At 47.7% G+C, this 27,960-nt stretch overlaps 1 protein-coding gene across 1 annotated transcript in view; it reads right to left on the bottom strand.

Annotated features, from left to right (window-relative positions):
- Positions 1-27,960, bottom strand: part of DNAH10 (dynein axonemal heavy chain 10) — a 712,041-nt gene that overhangs the window by 660,838 nt on the left and 23,243 nt on the right. Inside the window, exon 2 of the mRNA XM_063964569.1 lies at positions 16,135-16,266. Within this exon, the coding sequence (XP_063820639.1) occupies positions 16,135-16,266 (132 nt within the window). The remainder of the gene's footprint in view (positions 1-16,134; positions 16,267-27,960) is intronic.

Genomic DNA, 27,960 nt, shown 5'->3' with positions numbered 1-27,960 from the left:
GAAAAAGGTATAGCAACCTGGGAAGAATGTTCATCTTTATTATATTTATACGGCCTAGCCATGAGAACCTCTGTGTGAGCCAGTGCCTCATCTCCTGTCTCAGTTTACGGAGTAGAGGGGTATGATTAATAGCAGTCATAGTGGTAAGTGTCGCTGGAATCTGAATTCCTAGATATGTAATATGGGATTTTTGCCATGTGAATTGGAATGATTGCGATAAGAGGGATGCCGTGGCAGATGGAAGTGTGACATTCATTGCCATGGATTTCGAATAATTGATTTTAAAATTCGACATATCTCCGAACCGTGCGAATTCTTTCACAAGGTTGGGTAGTGAGATCAGGGGGTTCGTTATGACTGCCAATAAGTCATCAGCAAAGAGGGCCAGGCGATGGTCAGCTTTACCCACCCGCAGTCCCGCAATGTCAGGGTTGCGTCTAATCGCACGTGCCAGGGCCTCCATGCATAAAACAAAGATTAAGGGTGACAGCGGGCAACCCTGGCGTGTGCCGTTAGAGATTGATATGGATTCAGAAAGGACGCCATTCACCCTGACCCGAGCAGATGGGGCCCTATATAGTGAGAGGATCTTTTGTAGAAAAGCATCCCCCAGACCCAATCGCCGAAGTACTGCCTCCATAAAATCCCAATCCACCCGATCAAAGGCCTTTTCTGCGTCTGTGGAAAGGAGCATGAGAGGCGTATCAGTCATCTGCGCGTGAGCTATCAGATCGATGACTCTAATAGTATTATCTCTGGCCTCTCTGCCCATAACAAAGCCGACTTGATCAGGGTGGATTATATCTGGTAGCAGTGGCTTAAGGCGATTAGCCATGAGCTTTGCAAATAACTTAACATCTACATTTAATAGCGAAATCGGCCTATAGCTAGAAGGGAGCGTCGGGTCTTTAGAGTCTTTTGGAATGACAGTAATATGGGCGCTTAAGGACTGGCTTGAAAAAGGAGCCATTGATGATATGGCATTGCAGGCTTGCAGGAGAAGGGGGCTGAGTTTATCGTGGAAGGCCTTATAATATGTGACTGGGAAACCATCCGGCCCCGGGCTTTTACCATTGGGAGACGCTTTTAGGGCAGCCATCAGTTCATCCCCAGTAAAGGGGTCATCTAGTGCCCGAGTAATGTCCGATGGAAGAGTCGGGAAAGAGATCTCATCCAAAAATTCCTGTATTTTATGTTTGTGGTCAGCGCGTGCGGTTGTCGTCTGCTCAGAGGTCAAGTTGTATAAGGCTGAGTAATAAGTATGGAAGATCGCCGCTATCTCCGTATCAGAGGCCCGGGTTATCCCGTCAGCACCTGTGAGCTTGGGTATGTATGTCAAAGATCTCTGAGCTCTAAGAGCACGTGCTAGAAGTTTACCGGGTTTATTTCCCCATCTATGATATTTATGTCTACATTTACGGAACGCCCTACGGGTACCGTCACTAAGTAAGTTATTAAGGGCTTGTCTCGCTGTTTGGAGTTCAACATAAGTATCCGACGTCAACGTGGATTTATGAGTCAATTCTAGTATTTTGATTTTCTCTAATAAGGCATTTCTACATTCAGCTTTCTGTTTTTTCAGACGTGAGCCCATTTGTATGCACTGGCCTCTAATCACACATTTGTGTGCTTCCCATAATACAACCGGAGATATATCTCCAGTCGCGTTCAAAGAGACATAGTCGTCTATTGCTGTCTCAATTTGGCCTCGATAAACAGGATCTCGAAGGAGTTGTTCATTGAATCGCCAGCGCCAGTGTTTGGGGGGGGGATGACGGAGAACGAGGGTTAGCGTAATCGGTGCATGGTCTGACATCGTTATTTGGCCGATAGTTGCATCGACCAATAAATCTAGATGGGCATGGCTCACACAGAGGTAGTCTATTCGAGAATATGAGTTATGTGGGGGTGAGTAAAAGGTAAAATCCTTATCTACAGGGTGCAGAAGACGCCAGGCGTCAACCAATTGAAAATCATGTAAAACAGTCCTAAATCTCCTGGACTCTCTAAGAGTATTTCGTGGAGACCCAGAGGAAGAATCCAAGCGAGGTTCCAGGACCCAATTAAGATCCCCACCCACTACCAGAGTACCTAGTATGTTTTGCTCGATTAGTTCCAAAGATTCTCTAAGGAACCGGGTTTGGCCCTGGTTGGGAAGGTAGAGGTTTACGAAGGTGAATGTCTGATGGGCTATGGAAGCTCTAACCAGGATCCCTCTCCCGTCACCGATCAGTGTCACGGAGACATCCAGCAATCTCAAATGCTTGGCAAAAAGAATGGCAACCCCCCTAGCCTTCGCCCCCGAGTAGTCGTTAAAATAACCAGTGGGAAAATGACGAGAGCAAAGGCCGGGGGAGACCCCCTGCTTGAAATGTGTTTCCTGCAGGAAAACAACTTCCGCCCCATCAATATGTAAGGTATGTAGTAGGCCTGATCTCTTTTCAGGGATATTTAAACCCTTTACATTGTACGAAACAATTTTTAAGCTAGCCATATAGAAATGAAAGCAGGGATCGGCTTATTGAATGATACATCTCGACTATGACTCTGACACATTGTTGCATCATGAGATAGCTGAAAGTGGTAGTGGCACAGGGGGGGGGGGGAGGGCGGGTGGACACATGAGGAAGGAAAGGGAGACATAGGAATTGTAGCATATAGAAAGAGATGGGAAAAACCCAAAAAACAAAAAAGAAAAAGGAAACATATACAACAACATATAGTAGCTGTCTCTGCATTGATAGCCACGGGTATAGATTAAGCTTCCCATGGTCTAAAAAATATACAGCAGAGGAAGGGGGGTTTAAAGGGTGATATCGGGCTCAACAATTTTTAGTAAGTAAGTAAGGTAACAATCCCAAGGGATATATCCTGGTCGGTAAGGAAGTGGGTAGAAGGAAACAAAACAACCTCCTCCCCCCACTCTGTCACCTAATCCCGCACCACCTACAAGCAATCGCCCTGGTTAATTACGTAAATAATTTCTAACATTAAGAAAGAAGCATGTGCTCACAGGGCAGTTGAAGCTCACACATTAAACAACCAATAACAATATCAATGTGATCATGCAGTGGGGTAACCAGGAAAAAAAGAAGAAGATAACACAATTTAGGCTGGTCGACGGAATCAAGAAATTCCCGATGCTTCGTCAGGTTTCCCAGTCCGATTGCGTCGTCTGGAGGTGCCCACTGTTTTCCAAGGCTCCCTGCGGGCCTGTGTCGGAGTGGGAAGCTGCAGGGGGTCCATCCAATTTGGCAGTGAGATCAGCGGCAGACCCAGTGCGGTACAAAATGATGGGACACCATCATAGTCCTCCAGAACATGTCTGTTCCCATCTCGGGTGACTTGTATGCTCAAAGGGAAGCCCCAGCGGAATCTGATATCCTTCTTCCGAAGAGCTTCCGTGAGGGGATGGAGGAGTCGCCTTTGCTGTAGGGTCATCCAAGAGAGGTCCTGGAAAATCTGTATGTGGTGGCCATTAAAATCTATGGTCGGGGTCTGTCTTGATTTCTGTAGTATAGTCTCTTTCACTTGAAAGTAGTGCAACCGGCAGATGACATCTCTAGGCCGCTCCGTGGGTGCTCCTCTCGGCCGTAGTGCCCGATGTGCTCTATCAAACTCTATCTGAGAGCTGGGATCGACGCCAATGAGGTTGTTAAATATTGTAGTCAGTGTCGTCACTAGAGCCTGGGGCTGTACATCTTCAGGTAAACCTTTGACTCTTAAATTGTTCCGTCTACCTCTGTTGTCTATATCATCCAGCCTACGTCTCATTTCAGTTGTGGTACGTGAGTATCGAGATACTAGATCGTGGAGGTCAGCGAGTTTAGAGTCCGTTGCATCTCTGTGATCCTCCAGGTCGACCACTCTGTTTGCTACTTGCGTGAGATCAGATTGGATGGTGGATAGGCTCGCTTGTAAGGAATCATGGATTCTTTTTTCCATATTAGACAAATCTTGTTGGATGTCTTGGCGAGTCGGAAGAGAGCGTAGTTGTATGAGGACTGCCGTCATATCCGCAGTGTCCCTGCTCACAGGCCCGGCTTGTCGGTGTTTCGGAGAGGGCGGGGCCTCGGTCTCCTCCATTATGTTTGACGGCCAGGAGTCAGGGAGAGGTGTAGAGATGGCGGGGTCAGGAACAGGGGCGCCAAATAGAGTATGAAAGGCTGCAGCTTGTGTAGTCGCGGGTTTAGCTTTTGACGCGTTGCCAGATCGGCGCCGTCTTGTCATTTGTCTGAGTGAAGAGAGCAGAGTCCAGAGCGGTGCCCCGAGGAAGAAAACGTTTAGGACATATCCCAATCTGAAGTAGAGCCCGTTATCCCCTCTGCGTGGTTTGGTCTTGTTATAGCATAATATACATCAGGCGTGCTCCTGCAAGCGCCGTGGACTGCAGCATGGCATCATATAGAACACGGTGATTCATGTTCCGTTGTTGGTATTCACATAGCTCCGGTGGGAAGGCCGCACCGGCATCCGCGGTTATCCGGAGAATGGTTATCGCGGGGCCACAAGGGCTGCAGGTCAGGCACTGTGCCTTAGTTAGGCTTTGTAAATAAATCCCGGTTCGGAGGGGACTACAGCAGACTATAGGAGGGTCAAGGTGGCAGGTAGTCAACAGGAGGCCGCAGTGGTCTGTAGGCGGATAGAGGACGCCCAGGTCCCAGCCCAGTTTAGTCTCACTAGGCCTAGCGAGAGGTCACGAGTAGCTGTGTGGCCGCCCCTCTATCCTGAGATTGTGTGGGGCACTAGGCTCCTCACCGCCCGCGGCGTGCCCGAGCGGCACTGCCGTCCGGAGGCCTTACTCGTTCCGCCCTGATTCCGCGGGATCCCCCCAGAACACTCCAAGCCGGCTTGTATATAGTAAGGTAGAAGGGTAGGAGCTGGTAGGTGATTTTAAACGCACCAAAACGGGGTTTTAGTAAGGTGTCCTGCAGGAGCTCTCAGGCTGCACTTCTTTCCCCTTCAGCAGCCTAGCCACGCCTCCCCATTAATCTTTTAAAACAGTGAAAGGGGTCTACAGGAGAGCGTCCTGATTCACAACCCACTGTTCTGTGGGTAGGTGAAAAGTAGTGTAAGAAATAAATAAATAACAGCAGCTGCAGGGTTGGGATTCAGATTTGGTTCCCTGCTGAGATAGGGAGCTCGTTTCCTCACGAGTCCAGCAGGGGCAGCACAGAGCAGAGAAGAGAAGCTGATCCTGCCACCTCCAAGATGGCCGCCGCCAGCAGAGTTTAAGGTGCTCTTCCAAGGGCCTTCACAGCTATGCTATTAGGGGTCTAGAGCTCCACCTGTCCCCCCAGCGTTATCAGCCTGCCCCCCTCAGCGATATATCGTTGCCAGCGGGCTGCTCTGAGCGGTGCAGCGCCTATGTTCCTCCCGACGCCACATCCAATATGGCCGCCGCCACCGGACCTCCGCCGCTCGGCTTAGCCCCGGCCCTGCAACTCCAGGGGCACTTGTATTCTTCTCGGCTCCCCGTCCGGGTCTCCCTAGGTAAGGAGGATGTAGCGGGGCAAGCCGTGCAGCAGCGCGCGGCGTCCCGGAATTCGTCTGATCTCGGGCGGGGGTGACGTCAAATTTAGGCCCCGGCTTCACTACTGGGGGAAGGCCGCAACCCGCAAGCACAGGACAGGCCTGTGCTCCGGCTCTGCAGCTCACTCCCTCTATGCACAAGTTAGTAAGGGCTGCTGTGGGAAGGTATAGGGGAGAGACAGGTAGGATTAGGGCTGTGGAAAGGGGTCAAAAGGGTTTAATCTGGCAGGAGCTCTCCAGGGACACGTCCTCCCAGTCAGGCCACAAGCCACGCCCCCCACGCGTGCTGGTTTTAAAACTTGTTTGACCATCCTCTGGATCTCCAGAGCCTTTTCCACCGGTAGGAATACATTCTGTGCTTCCGTGTCCAATATCATTCCCAGAAATGATAACCTCATTGTGGGTTCCAATTGTGATTTTGGAAGGTTTATGATCCAACCGTGCTGTTGAAGCACTGTCAGGGAAAGTGCAAAGTTCTGCACTAGTTTCTCCCTGGATCTCACTTTTATGAGGAGATCGTCCAAGTATGGGATGACTTTGACTCCTTTCTTGTGAAGAAGAACCATCATCTCCGCCATCACCCTGGTGAATATTCTCGGAGCCATGGAGAGCCCGAAAGGCAATGTTTGGAACTGGTAGTGGCAGTCCTGCACAGCAAACCTCAGGTATGCCTGATGCGGCTGGTAGATGGGAACATGTAAATAAGCAACTTTGATGTCCATCGATACCAGAAAATTCCTTTTCCTCCAAGCTGGAGATCGCCGCTCTCAGGGATTCCATCTTGAATTTGAACCTTTTCAAATAAAGGTTCAGAGTCTTTAGGTTTAAAATCGGTCTGACCGAGCCATCCGGTTCCGGCACTACAAACAGGCTTGAATAAAACCCTTTTTCCTGTTGTGACACAGGAACTAAGGAAATTACGTTGTCTTGACAATTTCTGTATTGCGTTCAGCACTTTTGCTCTGTCCTGAACAGAAGATGGTAAGGCTGATTTGAAAAAATAAGAATTTACTTACCGATAATTCTATTTCTCGGAGTCCGTAGTGGATGCTGGGGTTCCTGAAAGGACCATGGGGAATAGCGGCTCCGCAGGAGACAGGGCACAAAAGTAAAGCTTTTACAGGTCAGGTGGTGTGTACTGGCTCCTCCCCCTATGACCCTCCTCCAGACTCCAGTTAGGTACTGTGCCCGGACGAGCGTACACAATAAGGGAGGATTTTGAATCCCGGGTAAGACTCATACCAGCCACACCAATCACACCGTACAACTTGTGATCTAAACCCAGTTAACAGTATGATAACAGAGGAGCCTCTGAAAGATGGCTTCCTAAACAATAACCCGAATTAGTTAACAATAACTATGTACAAGTATTGCAGATAATCCGCACTTGGGATGGGCGCCCAGCATCCACTACGGACTCCGAGAAATAGAATTATCGGTAAGTAAATTCTTATTTTCTCTATCGTCCTAAGTGGATGCTGGGGTTCCTGAAAGGACCATGGGGATTATACCAAAGCTCCCAAACGGGCGGGAGAGTGCGGATGACTCTGCAGCACCGAATGAGAGAACTCCAGGTCCTCCTTTGTAAATTTTTACAAATTTGATACCCTGGCAAACGTGTTCTCCCCTGACCACGTAGCTGCTCGGCAGAGTTGTAATGCCGAGACCCCTCGGGCAGCCGCCCAAGATGAGCCCACCTTCCTTGCGGAATGGGCCTTAACAGATTTAGGCTGTGGCAGGCCTGCCACAGAATGTACAAGTTGAATTTTGTTACAAATCCAACGAGCAATCGACTGCTTAGAAGCAGGTGCACCCAACTTGTTGGGTGCATACAGTATAAACAGCGAGTCAGATTTTCTGACTCCAGCCGTCCTTTAAATGTATATTTTTAAGGCTCTGACAACGTCCAACAACTTGGAGTCCTTCAAGTCGTCTGTAGCCGCAGGCACTACAATAGGCTGGTTCAGGTGAAACGCTGATACCACCTTAGGGAGAAAATGCGGACGCGTCCGCAGCTCTGCCCTATGTCGAATGGAAAATTAAATAAGGGCTTTTATAAAACAAAGCCGCCAGTTCAGATACTCTCCCGGCCGAAGCCAGGGCCAGTAACATAGTCACTTTCCATGTGAGATATTTCAAATCCACATTCTTTAGTGGTTCAAACCAATTGGATTTGAGGAAATCTAAAACTACATTTAGATCCCACGGTGCCACCTTAGGCACCACAGGAGGCTGTATATGCAGTACTCCTTTGATAAAAATCTGGACCTCAGGGACTGAGGCCAATTCTTTTTGGAAGAATATTGATAGGGCCGAAATTTGAACCTTAATAGATCCCAATTTGAGACCCATAGACAATCCTGATTGCAGGAAATGTAGGAAAACGACCCAGTTGAAATTCCTCCATCGGAGCACTCCGCTGCTCGCACCACGCAACATATTTTCGCCAAATACGGCGATAATGCTTCGCGGTGACTTCCTTCCTTGCCTTTATCAAGGTAGGAATGACTTCTTCTGGAATGCCTTTTCCTTTTAGGATCTGGCATTCAAACGCCATGCCGTCAAACGCAGCCGCGGTAAGTCTTGAAAAAGACAAGGACCCTGCTGAAGCAGGTCCCTTCTCAGAAGTAGAGGCCACGGATCGTCCGTGACCATCTCTTGAAGTTCCGGGTACCAAGTCCTTCTTGGCCAATCCGGAGCCACTAGTCTTACTCCTCTTTGCCGTATACTCCTCAATACCTTTGGTATGAGAGGCAGAGGAGGAAACACATATACCGACTGGTACACCCAAGGTGTTACCAGCGCGTCCACAGCTATTGCCTGCGGATCTCTTGACCTGGCGCAATACCTGTCCAGTGTTTTGTTGAGGCGAGACGCCATCATGTCCACCATTGGTTTTACCCAACGGTTTAATAGCATGTGGAAAACTTCTGGATGAAGTCTCCACTCTCCCGGGTGAAGGTCGTGTCTGCTGAGGAAGTCTGCTTCCCAGTTGTCCACGCCCGGGATGAATACTGCTGACAGTGCTATCACGTGATTCTCCGCCCAGCGAAGGATCCTGGCAGCTTCTGCCATTGCCCTCCTGCTTCTTGTGCCGCCCTGTCTGTTTACATGGGCGACTGCCGTGATGTTGTCCGACTGGATCAACACCGGTCTTCCTTGAAGCAGAGGTTCCGCCTGGCTTAGAGCATTGTAGATTGCTCTTAGTTCCAGAATGCTTATGTGAAGAGACTTTTTCAGGCTCGACCACACTCCCTGGAAATTTCTTCCCTGTGTGACTGCTCCCCAGCCTCTCAGGCTGGCATCCGTGGTCACCAGGATCCAATCCTGCATGCCGAATCTGCGGCCCTCCAATAGATGAGCCTCCTGCAACCACCACAGAAGGGATACCCTTGTCCTCGGCGACAGGGTTATCCGCAGGTGCATCTGAAGATGCGACCCTGACCATTTTTCCAACAGATCCCTTTGCATGGAATCTGCCGAAAGGGATTGCTTCGTAAGAAGCTACCATTTTTTCCCAGGACTCTTGTGCATTGATGTACAGACACCTTTCCTGGTTTTAGGAGGTTCCTGACCAGGTCAGATAACTCCTTGGCTTTTTCTTCGGGAAGAAAAACCTTTTTCTGAACTGTGTCCAGAATCATCCCCAGGAACAGCAGACGAGTTGTCGGCATTAATTGGGATTTTGGAATATTCAGAATCCATCCGTGCTGCTTTAGCACCTCTTGAGATAGTGCTAAACCCATCTCTAGCTGTTCTCTGGACCTTGCCCTTATTAGGAGATCGTCCAAGTATGGGATAATTAATACGCCTTTTCTTCGAAGAAGAAATATTATCTCGGCCATTACCTTTGTAAAGACCCGAGGTGCCGTGGACAAACCAAACGGCAGCGTCTGAAACTGATAGTGACAGTTTTGTACAACGAACCTGAGGTACCCCTGGTGTGAGGGGTAATTGGAACGTGGAGATACGCATCCTTGATGTCCAAGGATACCATAAAGTCCCCTTCTTCCAGGTTCGCTATCACTGCTCTGAGTGACTCCATCTTGAACTTGAACTTCTTTATGTACAGGTTCAAGGACTTCAGATTTAGAATAGGCCTTACCGAGCCATCCGGCTTCGGTACCACAAAAAGAGTGGAATAATACCCCTTCCCTTGTTGTAGAAGAGGTACCTTAACTATCACCTGCTGAGAATACAGCTTGTGAATGGCTTCCAAAACCGTCTCCCTTTCTGAGGGGGACGTTGGTAAAGCAGACTTCAGGAAACGGCGAGGTGGCTCTGTCTCTAATTTCAACCTGTACCCCTGAGATATTATCTGCAGGATCCAGGGATTTACCTGCGAGTGAGCCCACTGCGCGCTGTAATTCTTGAGACGACCGCCTACCGCCCCCGAGTCCGCTTGCGAAGCCCCAGCGTCATGCTGAGGCTTTTGTAGAAGCCGGGGAGGGCTTCTGTTCCTGGGAAGGAGCTGCCTGTTGCTGTCTCTTCCCTCGTCCTCTGCCTCGTGGCAGATATGAATAGCCCTTTGCTCTCTTATTTTTAAAGGAACGAAAGGGCTGCGGTTGAAAGGTCGGTGCCTTTTTCTGTTGGGGAGTGACTTGAGGTAGAAAGGTGGATTTCCCGGCCGTAGCCGTGGCCACCAAATCCGATAGACCGACCCCAAATAACTCCTCTACGCATCGCCTGTCCACTGTCGTGTCCATAAAGCTTTTCTGGCCGAAATGGACATAGCACTTACCCGTGATGCCAGTGTGCAGATATCTCTCTGTGCATCACGCATATAAAGAAATGCATCCTTTATTTGTTCTAACGACAGTAAAATATTGTCCCTGTCCAGGGTATCAATATTTTCGATCAGGGACTCTGACCAAACTACCCCAGCACTGCACATCCAGGCAGTCGCAATAGCTGGTCGTAGTATAACACCTGCATGTGTGTATATACCTTTTTGGATATTTTCCATCCTCCTATCTGATGGATCTTTAAGTGCGGCCGTCTCAGGAGAGGGTAACGCCACTTGTTTTGATAAGCGTGTTAGCGCTTTGTCCACCCTAGGAGGTGTTTCCCAGCGCTCCCTAACCTCTGGCGGGAAAGGGTATAAAGCCAATAACTTCTTTGAAATTAGCAGTTTTTTATCGGGGCACCCCACGCTTCATCACACACGTCATTTAATTCTTCTGATTTGGTAAAAACTACTGGTAGTTTTTTCACACCCCACATAATACCCTGTTTAGTGGTACCTGTAGTATCAGCTAAATGTAACATCTCCTTTATTGCCAAAATCATATAACGTGTGGCCCTACTGGAAAATACGGTTGATTCGTCACCTTCACCACCGGAATCAGTGCCTGTGTCTGGGTCTGTGTCGACCGACTGAGGCAAGGGGCGTTTTACAGCCCCTGACGGTGTTTGAGGCGCCTGGACAGGCACTAATTGAGTGTCCGGCCGCCTCATGTCGGCAAACGACTGCTTAAGCGAGTTGACGCTATCCCGTAATTCCACAAATAAAGGCATCCATTCTGGTGTCGACCCCCTAGGAGGTGACATCCTCATATTTGGCAATTGCTCCGCCTCCACACCAATAACGTCCTCATACATGTCGACACACACGTACCGACACACAGCAGACACACAGGGAATGCTCTATACGAAGACAGGACCCACTAGCCCTTTGGGGAGACAGAGGGAGAGTCTGCCAGCACACACCAAAAAACGCTATATATGACAGGGATAGCCTTATGATTAAGTGCTCCCTTATAGCTGCTTTTATATTAATATATTGCCATTTATTTTGCCCCCCCTCTCTGTTATACCCTGTTTCTGTAGTGCAGTGCAGGGGAGAGACCTGGGAGCCTTCCTGACCAGCGGAGCTGTGACAGAAAATGGCGCCGTGTGCTGAGGAGATAGGCCCCGCCCCTTTTTCGGCGGGCTCGTCTCCCGCTATTTAGTACATTTAGGCAGGGGTAAATATCTCCATATAGCCTCTGGGGCTATATGTGAGGTATTTTTAGCCTTTATAGGTATTCATTTGCCTCCCAGGGCGCCCCCCCCCCAGCGCCCTGCACCCTCAGTGACTGCCGTGTGAAGTGTGCTGAGAGGAAAATGGCGCACAGCTGCAGTGCTGTGCGCTACCTTAAGAAGACTGCAGGAGTCTTCAGCCGCCGATTCTGGACCTTCTTGCTTCAGCATCTGTGAGGGGGCCGGCGGCGTGGCTCCGGTGACCATCCAGGCTGTACCTGTGATCGTCCCTCTGGAGCTTCATGTCCAGTAGCCAAGAAGCCAATCCATCCTGCACGCAGGTGAGTTCACTTCTTCTCCCCTCTGTCCCTCGTTGCAGTGATCCTGTTGCCAGCAGGAATCACTGTAAAATAAAAAACCTAAGCTAAACTCTCTAAGCAGCTCTTTATGAGAGCCACCTAGAATTGCACCCTTCTCGGCCGGGCACAAAAATCTAACTGGAGTCTGGAGGAGGGTCATAGGGGGAGGAGCCAGTACACACCACCTGACCTGTAAAAGCTTTACTTTTGTGCCCTGTCTCCTGCGGAGCCGCTATTCCCCATGGTCCTTTCAGGAACCCCAGCATCCACTTAGGACGATAGAGAAATCGGCATGGGGGAAGGTCCTGAAATTCCAATTTGTACCCTTGGGATACTATCTGCAATACCCAAGGATCCAGATCTCAGTGAACCCAGACCTGGCTGAATGACAGTAGACGTGCCCCCACCTGATCGTACTCCCGCAGGGGAGCCCCAGCGTCATGCTGAGGTTTTAGCAGAAGTAGCTGTTGACTTCTGCTCCTGCGAGCCTGATGGTGTTGTAGATTTTTTACCTCTTCCTGCGAAGAAGGGGGTACCTTTTTGGACTTGTTGGGCCGAAAGGATTGCATTGTATGAGAATGAAATCCTTTCCTAGGTGGAGCAGCTGCGGAAGGCAGAAATGCTGACTTGCCTGATGTAGTTGTTGAAATCATGGCATCCAGCTTGTCTCCAAAGAGGGCTTCTCCATTGTGAGGAAGCGCCTCAATATTCTTTTTTGATTCCGCATCAGCATTCCATTGGCGGATCCACAGCACCTGCGGACTGAAATTGCCATAGCGGAGGATCTTGAACTCAGCAACCCAATATCCTTCCTAGCTTCAACTAAGTAACCTGCAGCATCTTTGATATGGCCGAGAGTTAGGACTATTTCATCCCTGTCAACTGTGTCTATGTTAACAAGCAAGTTGTCAGACCATTTTTCCACAGCGTTACCTACCCACGCACAAGCAATGGTGGGCCTGAGCACTGTTCTGTTAGCTGTATATATGGATTTTAGGGTTGTTTCTAATTTACGGTCAGCTGGATCTTTTAAAGAGGCAGAACCAGGGGCAGGCAAAACTATTTTCTTAGACAGCCGAGAAACTGAGGTGTCTATCATTGGGGTTGTCTCCCATTTGTGCCTGTCTTCCTCAGGGAAAGGGTACGCTACATGTATCCTTCTGGGAAGGGTACATTTATTCTCAGGGTTAGCCCAGGATTCTTCAAAGAACGCATTCAAATCCTTTGAAGGAGGAAAAGTCACAACCTGCTTTTTATTTAATTTAAAATAATCCTTTTCCTCTGGGACCAGTGTTGTTTCAGGAAACTCCAACACTTCCTTTATAGCAACTATCATAAATTGTATGCTTTTGGCTAATTTGGGGTCTACCCCTCTCAAATCCCCAGTGTTGACATCAGAGTCGGAATCTGTGCCTGTGTCCCCTTGCATTATCTGGGCCAGAGACCTTTTCTGGGAACTGGATGGGACCCGAGTGGATGATATGGAGGGGTCAGTAAACAGTGCATCCTCCACAGACTGCCTCCAATATTTAGTCTGTTGTTCAGACTCAGAGAATTTCTTTGCAAGCATTGACATATTCTTTTGCAACATTATCACCCACTCCGACTCCTTCTGAGAGGAAAGGGCTTAATTACCCTCTTGTGCATCTAAAATGGGTACTTCCTGGGAGGAACCCTCCTCAATGTCTGACATGTTACACACTTGTACACACTTGTACACACACACACACACACCTCTATCACACAGGGGAGCTATTTGGGGACAGACCCACAATAAAGTCTGTCAGAGAGACACAGAGGGATTTGCCAATCCACACACTGCGCCTTATTGTGAATTGTTAGAATATTACCCACTTACAGCGCATATACCAATAATAGGCTCACAGACCTAATTATAATGAACACTCTCTGCCCCTTCTATAACACCCTGTACTTGTATCAGCATTGCCATGAGGAGAAAGAGAGTTCAGGAGCTTCACACTGGAGTTTCTACAGGAGAAAATGGCACCCAGTGAGTGTTCTGGCAAGTCTGAGGAGAAGCCCCGCCCTTCAGCCTCAGCAATGTAATATTTATACTGGCTGGGGATGGCACATCAGTGGCTGTACATGTATGTACCCTTTTTGCCAGTGAGAGTAAGGTTTTAAAACATGCCCTCAGATCGCGCCCCCCCCCCCCCCCCCCACACGCGCTCTGCACCCTTGTGCTGAGAGACATGGCGCGCGCTGCGCGTGTACCTGTATGCCGCCAACGATGACTGGAGGATCCCCTCTCTGCAGGACTCCAGTAATATACTCACCAGCCTTCTGACTTCTGGCTCTGTTAGGGGGTGGCGGCAGTGCTGTGGGAGTGAACGCTGGCCAGGCTTGGGCTGTGTTCAGTACCCTTCAGGAGCTAATGGTGTCCTGTCAGCGGAAGCAGAACCATTAACTAATTGAGAAGTTGGTTCCTACTCCCCCCCCTAAGTCCCACGAAGCAGGGAAGCTGTTGCCAGCAGCTTCCCTGTAAAATAAAGAACATAAGAAAGTCTTTTTCCAGCAAAGCTCTGTAGAGCTCCACTAGTGTGCATCCAGTCTCCTGGGCACATTTTCTAAACTGAGGTCTGGAGGAGGGGCATAGAGGGAGGAGCCAATTCACACGGTTGAACAGTCTATACCCTATGGTACTAAAATGGACCCCAGCATCCTCTAGGACGTAAGAGAAACACAGCAATACGGGCAGTATGTATCGTACCTCACCCAGCCAGCATTATTTATAGACTTCCGAATACTGGCTGCTGCAGAGTTAGTGGGAGACGGAGGACCGGAGACAGTCACTGCCTCACTGGTTCAGCCTCCACTTCACCGCTACCCCGCCGCAGCGCGCCTCACCTAGATCAGTCTTGCAGCTTCAAGTTCACACGAGAAGTGCCTGAGAGGAGCTGCGCACTGCCACTGTGGCTCTCCCTACTTGCGGGCAGCGGCAGTCTCTCAGTGCAGCCACATTATAGATAGTGCCTGCCTCTCTCCTCCACATAAAAAATAAATAAATCGTTCAGCAGCGCTGAGTGATCGGCGGCCATGGGGGGGTTTCTTGGTACTCAGAAAGCCCCCCTGCGTGCACGTGTGACGTTCAGTGTACCCGCCCTGGAATATTTTGCTAGCCGGGTGGCATGAAGAACTTGCCAGGTGGGGGGCCTTTGTGCAAAACATGGAAGGGGTGTGTCCACATAATAGTACTAATTCCTATTATGCCCACACAGTATGGCCCCTTATTGCACATTATGGGCCTAATTCAGATCTGATCACAGCAGCAAATTTGTTAGCAGTTGGGCAAAACCATGTGCACTTCAGGGGGGGGGGGGGGGGGGCAGATATAACATGTGCAGAGAGAGTCAGTGTGAAATATGTGGCTGTGACAGAGGTGCTGACAGTGGGCTCCATAGTAATCAACCCACACCCAGCTCTTCTTGAATATGGCATCCCGGAGCCACTCCAGGCACTCCCGTAGGGTGACCTTATGATGGAAGGAGAAGGCCACGTGCAGAGATGCCATGGGGAAGTTCAGCAGCAATTCCTCCCCAGTCTACAGTCCTGCTCCAGGCCCCAAACAGTCACTCTATGCCCACGGCAGACAGCAGCAGGAGGCGGTACAGACACCCGGCAACTTCAAAGTTCTCACAGCTGAGAAACGCCAGGTAGACAATTGCTTGGACCTGGAGATCGAGTCATGAGGGTCCCCCCAGTAGCTGCTGCAGGTCGGACCCCCGTTCCTCACCCAGTCCATTGCCTCTTGTCTCATGCTCCAGCAGGTAGTGGCAGTCCTTACGGGTCATGTTCTCCAGGCAGGAGCCCAGGAAGCGCAATTAGCTCCATAGGGTTACACAGATCTTGCTTGTGATTGGATTCCTGTTCGCGAGCCAATCACGGCTCAAGAAGAAGCAGCCGATCACAAGCCGGATATGTGTAAACTGCTGGAGATGTGCTTCTTATGTTCCTGCCTGCAGGCCAGCTCGGCAGGGTAGTTTTGCCGGGCAGACCGCCCAAGAAAAATAAAGCATGGGGAGAACACTGCATGTTGTTTCATGATTTGCTACCATCATTGAAATGTCTCTTTTTAAATACATTTTTTTAATTTTTATTAAATATTTGAATTATTGATAATATCAGCTGACAATTGCTTGAATTCATTAAAACTGCATTAGAACCCAAACAATATATTTAAGTATATGGGGGGTTTACAACCTCTAGTGATGCGTCCAGCAGGCAGAATTGAATTCCCCCCTTTGACAGTAATAATACTTACTGTCACTAGATGGTTCTAGTGAGCCTGTATCTTCAGATTTTTTACTCAGGTCCTCGATTTCATTTCTTAGTAGAGGAATGTTAGCCTCCTCTTCTTGTGATACGTTTATTTTTAAAGAAAGTTCTTCAGGTTCTAAGAGAAAAAGAAGAAAACAAACTAGTCTGTGTACTGAAGCTTCTCAGCATAGCAAGGGCAATTTGTGCTATTTTCACCAAGTATAGGGAAATGGTAATTTTTGTTCTTACCTGTTAAATCTTTTCTGAGTCCAATAAGGACCCTGGAACCATGAGTATAATGGAGCTGCAGGAGTCCTGGGTACCAAATAGTTAACCTCATTTAGGACAGTAGCATACCTCCCAACATGATCCTCTCCAGGAGGGACACAATGCTCTGCTCCTAGACTTCCCTCTTAATTTATGATTGCAGTCACCTGTGCTTTCTTAGCCTTAACTTGTTCAAAACAGTTGCCGGCAATCATAAATTGAGGAAAAGTCCAGAAGCAGAGCATTGTGTCCCTCCTGGAGAGGGTCATGTTGGGAGGTATGCAGTAGCACAGGCTCCTACTCCCCTATACAGCGCCCCCAGCCCAGGGAAGCCAGTTATACGTAACAAGCCCAAGAGCCAGGAAATGGAGTAGAGAAGACCGGCACACATACACAACCAGGCACACCAGCTGCCGCAAAACTGGATGCTGGAACCAAGAAACCCCAGCCAAGCAGTGGTCGTCCAGTGTGCCCCATGAACTAAGAAAAAAGGATTTTAAAGGTAAGAACAAAAATTCCCTTTTTTTCTTTCATTAATGGGAGACACTGGCACAAGGGGATGTCCCAAAGCTGTCCCAAACCTGGCATCAGCAGAGGAAAAGGGTCAAAGCTGTAGAATTTGATGTAAGCGTGCAGAGGACCACGTAGCTGCCTTACAAAATTGTGGAATTTGTACAAAGTGCGGGCAGAGGACAACATGGCCGTCTTACAGAGCTTCTCCACATAGGCACCACAGTGAGTCACCAAAGAAGCCCCCACAGACATGGTGAAAATGAGCCCACAAAAGGTCTGGATCAGTTGATTTGCCAAAAATATAGGCTTGACGAATAGTAACTCACAACCAGCGAGGTCAAGGTCTATTTGGAAGATGGTCAGCCACGCTTGTTGAAGTCATAAAGGATGAAAAATTAATCTGACTCTGGTCGACGTAAGTATGGAGAGCACAGACCTCGTCCAGAGTGAGCAGAGATGGACCAGAGTCAATATCATCCGAAACCGGAAGATAAGGTACGTACCACAATTTCCTAATTGATATGGGAACAGGAGACAACCCTAGGATGATAGTTCAGTAGGGTACGTAGGACAGCATGATTAGGGTGGAAAATTAAGCAGGGGGAGTGGTGAAACAAAGCACCCAAGTCCGAAACCCTGCGTGACATTGCAATGGCCAATAAGAGTTTTCCACATTAGCCAATACAGGTCAATGGTTCAAAGGGGGAATCTTGAAGAGCCTGTAACACTAAGTTTAGACCCCATGGAGCTACCAGGGGAACAAAAAGAGGCTGAATGTGGAGGACCCCCTGCAGAAAAGTTTGTACTGCTGGCAAACAGGCCACCTTGCACTGGAAAAGAACCAAACGGGCCAACAGCTGCACTTTTAAAGAAAGAAACGAAGACCCAGATCCAAGGCAGCCTGCAAGAATGACAAAACTCTGGAAAGGTGAGAAACCAAAGGATTCCCTACCATGAGCAAAATACCGTTCAAAATAGGCACGCCAAACGAGGTAATAGATCTTTGTGGAGGAAGGCTTCCTGGAACAGAGCATGGTCTAAATAATTGAATCCAAAAATCCTCTAGCCCTTATGATCGAGGACTCAATAGTCACCCTGTTAAAGCCACATGGGCTAGGTCGGGGTAAAGGCATGGACACGGAGTGAGAAGATCCAGCTTGACAGGTAGGTACCATAGGGGTTTGATGGACAGACTGTATGGATCTGCAAACCATTTGTCTGATATTTCAGATGGAGGCGACAGTGGTTCTAGGAGTTCCAGTTGCAGAGGACTGGACAGGAAGTTTCAGCTATGTTGAAGGTTGAGACCAGAACACACATACTCAAGTGAATCGAGACTCTGCGCTATTAGAGAAAAGACCGGATCAGAGACTGGAGGGAAACCAGCTTGTTCTTTGGAAGAAACCCCCTCTGAGCATTGGAGTCCAGGTGAGCCCCCAGATGGAGCATTTCCTGAGATGGATAAAGCCAGCCATGGGATTGCAGCAAGGTCAGTGTGAGGTGCAGATGCTCCTGAAGAGTGTCCTGAGACTGGGCCAGCAGGAGGTCGTCCAGGTATGGCAGACTTTGGATCCCCCTGCGGCTAAGATGAGCTGCCATCAAGAGGTGACCTTCGTGAACATGAGGTGCCATAGAAAGTCCAAAAGGCAAAGCTCGAAACTGGAAGTGTTCCTTCTATACCGCAAACCAAAGGAACCGTTGATGATCCTCCTGTATGGGAATATGAAAGTAGGTATCCTGGATGTCCAAGGAGGCCATAAAATCACCTGGTTCCATGGTCTGCATGATGGAGCATAGCAATTCCATCCTGAACTTGGGAACCTGGAAAAACAGGTTGAATATTTGAACGAGAAACAGGTTGGAATAAAACCCTGTTCCTATCTGGGGAGGAAGATCTTGGACCATCAGTTTGGATGCCAGAAGGCTCTTCATGAAAGACAAAAAGACAGAATATCTCTGGTATATATGTGCGCCTAAACTACAAAAATAAATGAGAGAAAGAAAAAATGTACTCCCCTGACTTGTGTAGTTCTTTAAGATGTTCCACTTGTCTCTTTAAATGATGTATGACATACAGGTAGAAGAGAGAAAAAACACACAAATCTTCGTGTAATACTGTTGGGTAGATTTGCACATCAAAATGGGGAAACAACACCTTTGAATTGGTGATAAAAAATTTCAATTGTGATGTTATACCCCTGAGCCCATACGCTCAGAAATGATGGAATAAAAATGAGTTTTCTTATATATTGGAAAGCCGTCACCATATAAATTTCAGGGTATACCCCCTTTACTATACAACTCACAAATAAAGACTTGTATGTAGGCACGTAGAATAACTTAATCACATCAAATGCGGAATGTAGATTTTCTTATATATTGGAAAGCCGTCACCATATAAATTTCAGGGTATACCACCTTTACTATACAACTCACAAACAAAGACTTGTATGTAGGCACGTAGAATAACTTAATCACATCAAATGCGGAATGTAGATTTTCTTATATATTGGAAAGCTGTCACCATATAAATTTCAGGGTATACCACCTTTACTATACAACTCACAAACAAAGACTTGTATGTAGGCACGTAGAATAACTTAATCACATCAAATGCGGAATGTAGATTTTCTTATATATTGGAAAGCCGTCACCATATAAATTTCAGGGGATGCCCCTTTACTATACAACTCACAAGTAAAGACTTGTGGAAATATACACAAACACTTTTTCACAGCCGATTACATGTCACCTATAGAAACCATTGTAATTCGAAATCGCTGTTGAGCCCTAATGGTAACAAAGTTTTATATTTGTATATGTAAGTCATTTCCATTTTAGCAAGAATGCCCAGAAGGTCCTTAGATCTCTCGGTAGACTTAACTAATTTTATGCCATAAAAGTTTCTAATTTCATATAGAGCACATTTATGTTTATTTTTAAAATGACATGATAACGCATGGCTATCTAGGCCTTTTTTTATATTTCTACAGTGTTCGGATATTCGTATTTTTAAAGGTCTTGTCGTCCGGCCAATATAGAATTTATTGCATTTACATTCCACGGCATAAATAACATTAGCTGTATTACATGTTAGAAACTCTTCTATTTTGTGTTCAAACCCATTGATGACAATTTTGTCCACTTTAGAAGTGGTTAAGCCATTAATGTTCCTGCAACCAATACAGGAATTACATCTGTAGAAACCTTTCGACCTATTATAACTAAAACGTTCTTCTTTTTTCGGATATACACTTCTTACTAGCTGATTCTTGATATTTTGAGCCTTTCTGTATATGTGTATAGGTTTGTCAGGTAATAACTTTCCTAATACTGGGTCTCTTTGCAGAATGCACCAGTTTTTTCTAAAAACCCTCTCTATGTCCTTATGTTGAGAATTAAAATTAGTGGTAAATGCCCATTGAAACCTGTTATCATCCCTTTTATTCTCTTTACTCTGTAATAAATCCTTTCGATCAGTCCCTTGTGCTTTTATTAAACTATTTTCTACTTTACCCTAATCGTATCCACAAGCCAAAAAGGAATGTTTCATTTGTTCGGCTTGTTCTTTAAAGACAGAAACTTTTGTGCAATTACGCCCCCAGATTTTTGTTCTGCCAAACATATAACTCCTCCCAGAGTCCCATGAACATGTTTGCATAACTGGGGGCAAACCTGGTACCCATGGCGGTACCCATGTTCTGGATGAAGAAGTCAACCTTAAAAAGGAAGTAATTATGTTCCAAAATGAACACTATCCCTTCAATAAGAAAATTCTGTAGAGTCTGTTCCATTCCTGATCTAGATAAGAAGGTATTAACTGTCTCCATACCATGTGTGTGTGAGATAATAAGAATTTACTCACCGGTAATTCTATTTCTCGTAGTCCGTAGTGGATGCTGGGTACTCCGTAAGGACCATGGGGAATAGACGGGCTCCGCAGGAGACTGGGCACTCTTAAAGAAAGATTAGGTACTACATCTGGTGTGCACTGGCTCCTCCCTCTATGCCCCTCCTCCAGACCTCAGTTAGGGAAAGTGTGCCCGGAAGAGCTGACATTACTAGGAAAGGATTTGGAATCCAGGGTAAGACTCATACCAGCCACACCAATCACACCGTACAACTTGTGATAACTATACCCAGTTAACAGTATGAACAACAACTGAGCCTCATTCAACAGATGGCTCAGAACAATAACCCTTTAGTTAAGCAATAACTATATACAAGTATTGCAGAAAGTCCGCACTTGGGACGGGCTCCCAGCATCCACTACGGACTACGAGAAATAGAATTACCGGTGAGTAAATTCTTATTTTCTCTGACGTCCTAGTGGATGCTGGGAACTCGGTAAAGAGTAGACCATGGGGATTATACCAAAGCTCCCAAACGGGCGGGAGAGTGCGGATGACTCTGCAGCACCGAATGAGCAAACTCAAGGTCCTCCTCAGCCAGGGTATCAAACTTGTAGAATTTTGCAAAAGTGTTTGATCCCGACCAAGTAGCAGCTCTGCAAAGTTGTAAAGCCGAGACCCCTCGGGCAGCCGCCCAGGAAGAGCCCACCTTCCTCGTGGAATGGGCTTTTACCGATTTAGGATGCGGCAGTCCAGCCGCAGAATGTGCAAGTTGAATCGTGCTACAGATCCAGCGAGCAATAGTCTGCTTAGAAGCAGGAGCACCCAGCTTGTTGGGTGCATGCAGGATAAACAGCGAGTCAGTTTTTCTGACTCTAGCCGTCCTGGAAACATAGATTTTCAGGGCCCGGACTACGTCCAGCAACTTGGAATCCTCCAAGTCCCGAGTAGCCGCAGGCACCACAATAGGTTGGTTCAAATGAAACGCTGATACCACCTTTGGGAGAAATTGGGGACGAGTCCTCAATTCTGCCCTGTCCATATGGAAGATCAGATAAGGACTTTTACATGACAAAGCCGCCAATTCTGACACACGCCTAGCCGAAGCCAAGGCCAAAAGCATGACCACTTTCCACGTGAGATACTTCAACTCCACGGTCTGAAGTGGCTCAAACCAATGTGATTTTAGGAAATCCAACACTACGTTGAGATCCCAAGGTGCCACTGGAGGCACAAAAGGGGGCTGAATATGCAGCACTCCCTTAACAAACGTCTGAACTTCAGGCAGTGAAGCCAGTTCTTTTTGAAAGAAAATAGACAGGGCCGAAATCTGGACCTTAATGGATCCCAATTTTAGGCCCATAGTCACTCCTGACTGTAGGAAGTGCAGAAATCAACCCAGCTGAAATTCCTCTGTTGGGGCCTTCATGGCCTCACACCAAGCAACATATTTTCGCCATATGTGGTGATAATGTTTTGCTGTCACATCCTTCCTAGCTTTTATCAGCGTAGGAATGACTTCAACCGGAATGCCCTTTTCTATTAGGATCCGGCGTTCAACCGCCATGCCGTCAAACGCAGCCGTGGTAAGTCTTGGAACAGACAGGGCCCCTGCTGTAGCAGGTCCTGTCGGAGCGGCAGAGGCCAAGGGTCCTCTGAGATCATTTCTTGTAGTTCCGGGTACCAAGTTCTTCTTGGCCAATCCGGAACGATGAGTATAGTTCTTACTCCTCTCTTTCTTATTATCCTCAGTACCTTTGGTATGAGAGGAAGAGGAGGGAACACATAAACCGACTGGTACACCCACGGTGTCACTAGAGCGTCCACAGCTATCGCCTGAGGGTCCCTTGACCTGGCGCAATATCTTTTTAGCTTTTTGTTGAGGCGGGACGCCATCATGTCCACCTGTGGCCTTTCCCAACGATTTACAATCAGCAGGAACACTTCTGGATGAAGTCCCCACTCTCCCGGGTGGAGGTCGTGCCTGCTGAGGAAGTCTGCTTCCCAGTTGTCCACTCCCGGAATGAACACTGCTGACAGTGCTATCACGTGATTCTCCGCCCATCGGAGAATCCTTGTGGCTTCTGCCATCGCCATCCTGCTTCTTGTGCCGCCCTGTCGGTTTACGTGGGCGACCGCCGTGATGTTGTCTGACTGAATCAGCACCAGCTGGTTTTGAAGCAGAGGTTCTGCTTGACTTAGGGCATTGTAAATGGCCCTTAGTTCCAGAATATTTATGTGTAGGGAAGTCTCCTGACTCGACCATTGTCCTTGGAAGTTTCTTCCCTGAGTGACTGCCCCCCAACCTCGGAGGCTTGCATCCGTGGTCACCAGGACCCAATCCTGAATGCCGAATCTGCGGCCCTCGAGAAGATGAGCACTCTGCAGCCACCACAGCAGAGACACCCTGGCCCTCGGGGACAGGGTGATCAACCGATGCATCTGAAGATGCGATCCGGACCACTTGTCTAACAGATCCCACTGAAAGATCCTTGCATGGAACCTGCCGAAGGGAATTGCTTCGTAAGAAGCTACCATCTTTCCCAGGACTCGCGTGCAGTGATGCACTGACACCTGTTTTGGTTTCAGGAGGTCTCTGACCACAGATGACAACTCCTTGGCCTTCTCCTCCGGGAGAAACACCTTCTTCTGTTCTGTGTCCAGAATCATGCCCAAGAACAGCAGACGCGTCGTAGGAACCAGCTGCGACTTTGGGATATTCAGAATCCAGCCGTGCTGTTGTAGCACTTCCTGAGATAGTGCTACTCCGACCAACAACTGCTCCTTAGACCTTGCCTTTATCAGGAGATCGTCCAAGTACGGGATAATTATAACTCCCTTCTTTCGAAGGAGTATCATCATTTCGGCCATTACCTTGGTAAATACCCTCGGTGCCGTGGACAGACCAAACGGCAACGTCTGGAATTGGTAATGGCAGTCCTGTACCACAAACCGGAGGTACTCCTGGTGAGGTGGGTAAATGGGGACATGTAGGTAAGCATCCTTGATGTCCAGTGATACCATAAAATCCCCCTCTTCCAGGCTTGCAATAACCGCCCTGAGCGAATCCATTTTGAACTTGAACTTCCTTATATAAGTGTTCAAGGATTTCAAATTTAGAATGGGTCTTACCGAACCGTCTGGTTTCGGTACCACAAACATTGTGGAATAGTAACCCCGTCCCTGTTGAAGGAGGGGAACTTTGATTATCCCCTGCTGGAGGTACAGCTTGTGAATTGCCGCCAGTACTACCTCCCTTTCCTTGGGAGTAGCTGGCAAGGCTGATTTGAGGTAACGGCGAGGGGGAGACGTCTCGAACTCCAGCTTGTATCCCTGAGATACCACTTGTAGAACCCAGAGATCCACCTGTGAGCGAACCCACTGGTCGCTGAAGTTCCAGAGACGGGCCCCCACTGCACCTGGCTCCACCTGTGGAGCCCCAGCGTCATGCGGTGGACTTAGTGGAAGCAGGGGAGGATTTTTGTTCCTGGGAACTGGCTGTCTGGTGAAGCTTTTTCCCTCTACCCCTGCCTCTGGGCAGAAAGGACGCGCCTCTGACCCGCTTGCCTTTCTGGGGCCGAAAGGACTGTACTTGATAATACGGTGCTTTCTTAGGCTGTGAGGGAACCTGAGGTAAAAAAGTCGACTTCCCAGCTGTTGCTGTGGATACGAGGTCCGAGAGACCGTCCCCAAACAATTCCTCACCCTTATAAGGCAAAACTTCCATGTGCCTTTTAGAATCAGCATCACCTGTCCACTGCCGAGTCCATAATACTCTCCTGGCAGAAATGGACATTGCATTAATTCTAGATGCTAGCCGGCAAATGTCCCTCTGTGCATCCCTCATATATAAGACTACGTCTTTAATATGCTCTATGGTTAGCAAAATAGTATCCCTGTCAAGGGAATCAATGTTATCTGACAGGGAATCAGACCATGCTGCTGCAGCACTACACATCCATGCTGAAGCAATAGCAGGTCTCAGTATAGTACCTGAGTGTGTATACACAGACTTCAGGATAGCCTCCTGCTTTCTATCTGCAGGCTCCTTTAAGGCGGCCGTATCCTGAGACGGCAGTGCCACCTTTTTTGATAAGCGTGTGAGCGCCATGTCCACCCTAGGGGATGTTTCCCAACGCAACCTGTACGTTGGCGGGAAAGGGTACGCCATTAGTAACCGCTTAGAAATCACAAAATTCTTATCTGGGGAACACCACGCTTCTTCACACAATTCATTTAACTCATCAGATGGGGGAAAAGTCACTGGCTGCTTTTTCTCCCCAAACATAATACCCTTTTTAGTGGTAACCGGGTTAATGTCAGAAATGTGCAACACATTTTTCATTGCCGTAATCATGCATCGGATGGCCCTTGTGGATTGTACATTTGTCTCATCCTCGTCGACACTGGAGTCAGACTCCGTGTCGACATCTGTGTCTGCCATCTGAGGTAGCGGGCGTTTTTGAGCCCCTGATGGCCTCTGAGACGCTTGGGCAGGCGCGGGCTGAGATGCCGGCTGTCCCAAAGCTGTTACGTCATCGAACCTTTTATGCAAGGAGTTGACACTGTCGGTTAATACCTTCCACATATCCATCCACTCTGGTGTCGGCCCCGCAGGGGGCGACATCACACTTATCGGCTCCTGCTCTGCCTCCACGTAAGCATCCTCATCAAACATGTTGACACAGCCGTACCGACACACCGCACACACACACAGGGAATGCTCTGACTGAGGACAGGACCCCACAAAGTCCTTTGGGGAGACAGAGAGAGAGTATGCCAGCACACACCAGAGCGCTATATAACAGAGGGATTTACACTAATACAAAGTGAATTTTCCTCCCAATAGCTGCTTATATAACCTTTTGCGCCTAAATTTATGTGCCCCCCCTCTCTTTTTTACCCTTTCCGTAGTGTATACTGCAGGGGAGAGCCTGGGGAGCGTCCTTCCAGCGGAGCTGTGAAGAGAAAATGGCGCTGGCTGTGCTGAGGAAGATAGCCCCGCCCCTTCAGCGGCGGGCTTCTCCCGCTTTTTTTTAAATAATATTTATGGCGGGGGATTAGGCACATATACAGTTTATAACTGTATTATGTGCATTTTGCCAACTAAGGTATACATATTGCAGCCCAGGGCGCCCCCCCCCCAGCGCCCTGCACCCACCAGTGACCGGAGCGTGTGGTGTGCTGTGGGAGCAATGGCGCACAGCTGCAGTGCTGTGCGCTACCTTATTGAAGACCGGAGTCTTCAGCCGCCGATTTTCTCCTGGAATCTTCCGTCTTCTGGCTCTGCAAGGGGGACGGCGGCGCGGCTCCGGGAACGGACGATCGAGGTCGGGCCCTGTGTTCGATCCCTCTGGAGCTAATGGTGTCCAGTAGCCTTAGAAGCACAAGCTAGCTGCAAGCAGGTAGGTTTGCTTCTCTCCCCTCAGTCCCTCGTAGCAGTGAGTCTGTTGCCAGCAGATCTCACTGAAAATAAAAACCCTAACAAATACTTTCTTTTTTAGTGAACTCAGGAGAGCCCACTAAGTGCATCCAGCTCTGGCCGGGCACAGATTTTAACTGAGGTCTGGAGGAGGGGCATAGAGGGAGGAGCCAGTGCACACCAGATGTAGTACCTAATCTTTCTTGAAGAGTGCCCAGTCTCCTGCGGAGCCCGTCTATTCCCCATGGTCCTTACGGAGTACCCAGCATCCACTAGGACGTCAGAGAAAATAGTGTAGAGCGAGCTAACGTCCGCACTCACTAGTAGTGGGGGCAAACCTGGTATCATGGTCACGGTATATAGACAATATCTTGTTCATTTGGAAGGGAAATAGAGAGAGCTTAGAGACCTTTTGCTCTCATCTAAATAACAACACTCAAAATATCAAACTCACCTTCGATATTAGTGAATCTAGCTTGAATTTCTTGGATATCACCATATACATCAAGGAAGGCAGATTAGAAACGAAAACGTTTCAAAAACCAACTGACTCTGCAGCGTATATCCATATTGATAGTTGCCATCACAGGAACTGGCTTGATGCAATTCCGGGGGGTCAGTTTAAGCGACTCAAACGTATTTGTTTAATAAAAGCACAAGGGACTGATCGAAAGGATTTATTACAGAGTAAAGAGAATAAAAGGGATGATAACAGGTTTCAATGGGCATTTACCACTAATTTTAATTCTCAACATAAGGACATAGAGAGGGTTTTTAGAAAAAACTGGTGCATTCTGCAAAGAGACCCAGTATTAGGAAAGTTATTACCTGACAAACCTATACACATATACAGAAAGGCTCAAAATATCAAGAATCAGCTAGTAATTAGTGTATATCCGAAAAAAGAAGAACATTTTAGTTATAATAGGTCGAAAGGTTTCTACAGATGTAATTCCTGTATTGGTTGCAGGAACATTAATGGCTTAACCACTTCTAAAGTGGACAAAATTGTCATCAATGGGTTTGAACACAAAATAGAAGAGTTTATAACATGTAATACAGCTAATGTTATTTATGCCGTGGAATGTAAATGCAATAAATTCTATATTGGCCGGACGACAAGACCTTTAAAAATACGAATATCCGAACACTGTAGAAATATTAAAAAAGGCCTAGATAGCCATGCGTTATCATGTCATTTTAAAAATAAACATAAATGTGCTCTATATGAAATTAGAAACTTTTATGGTCTAAAATTAGTTAAGTCTACCGAGAGATCTAAGGACCTTCTGGGCATTCTTGCTAAAATGGAAATGACTTATATATACAAATATAAAACCTTGTTACCATTAGGGCTCAACAGCGATTTCGAATTACAATGGTTTCTATAGGTGACATGTAATCGGCTGTGAAAAAGTGTTTGTGTATATTTCCATAAGTGTATATTGATGGTAGCAGGATCTACAAGGATTATACACACGCTTTTTTTTTTTTTTTTCTCTCAAAGATTCCCTTTAGGTACTTGAAAATTACCATTACAACATCAAATAGGAAGTCAATGGGAATATACATATAAGATGGAACGATTGTGGGAGGATCGAAGTAGGAGAGGAATGAATTCCCGGGACACACTTCAGGCGGAAGTGTGGTAGCTCCGAGAGATCGAGGGAAGAAGATTGCGGGACAAACTTCCGGCGGAAGTGGGGCGGATGGCGCATCTTCCGGGGATGAAAGTCAGCGGCCGTGTTGGAGACTAGACCATTGCCGGAAGTGGGGA

Source organism: Pseudophryne corroboree, chromosome 1 (assembly GCF_028390025.1).
Source record: "Pseudophryne corroboree isolate aPseCor3 chromosome 1, aPseCor3.hap2, whole genome shotgun sequence".
Classification (NCBI taxonomy): domain Eukaryota; kingdom Metazoa; phylum Chordata; class Amphibia; order Anura; family Myobatrachidae; genus Pseudophryne; species Pseudophryne corroboree.
This window is presented reverse-complemented; position numbering and strand designations above follow the sequence as displayed.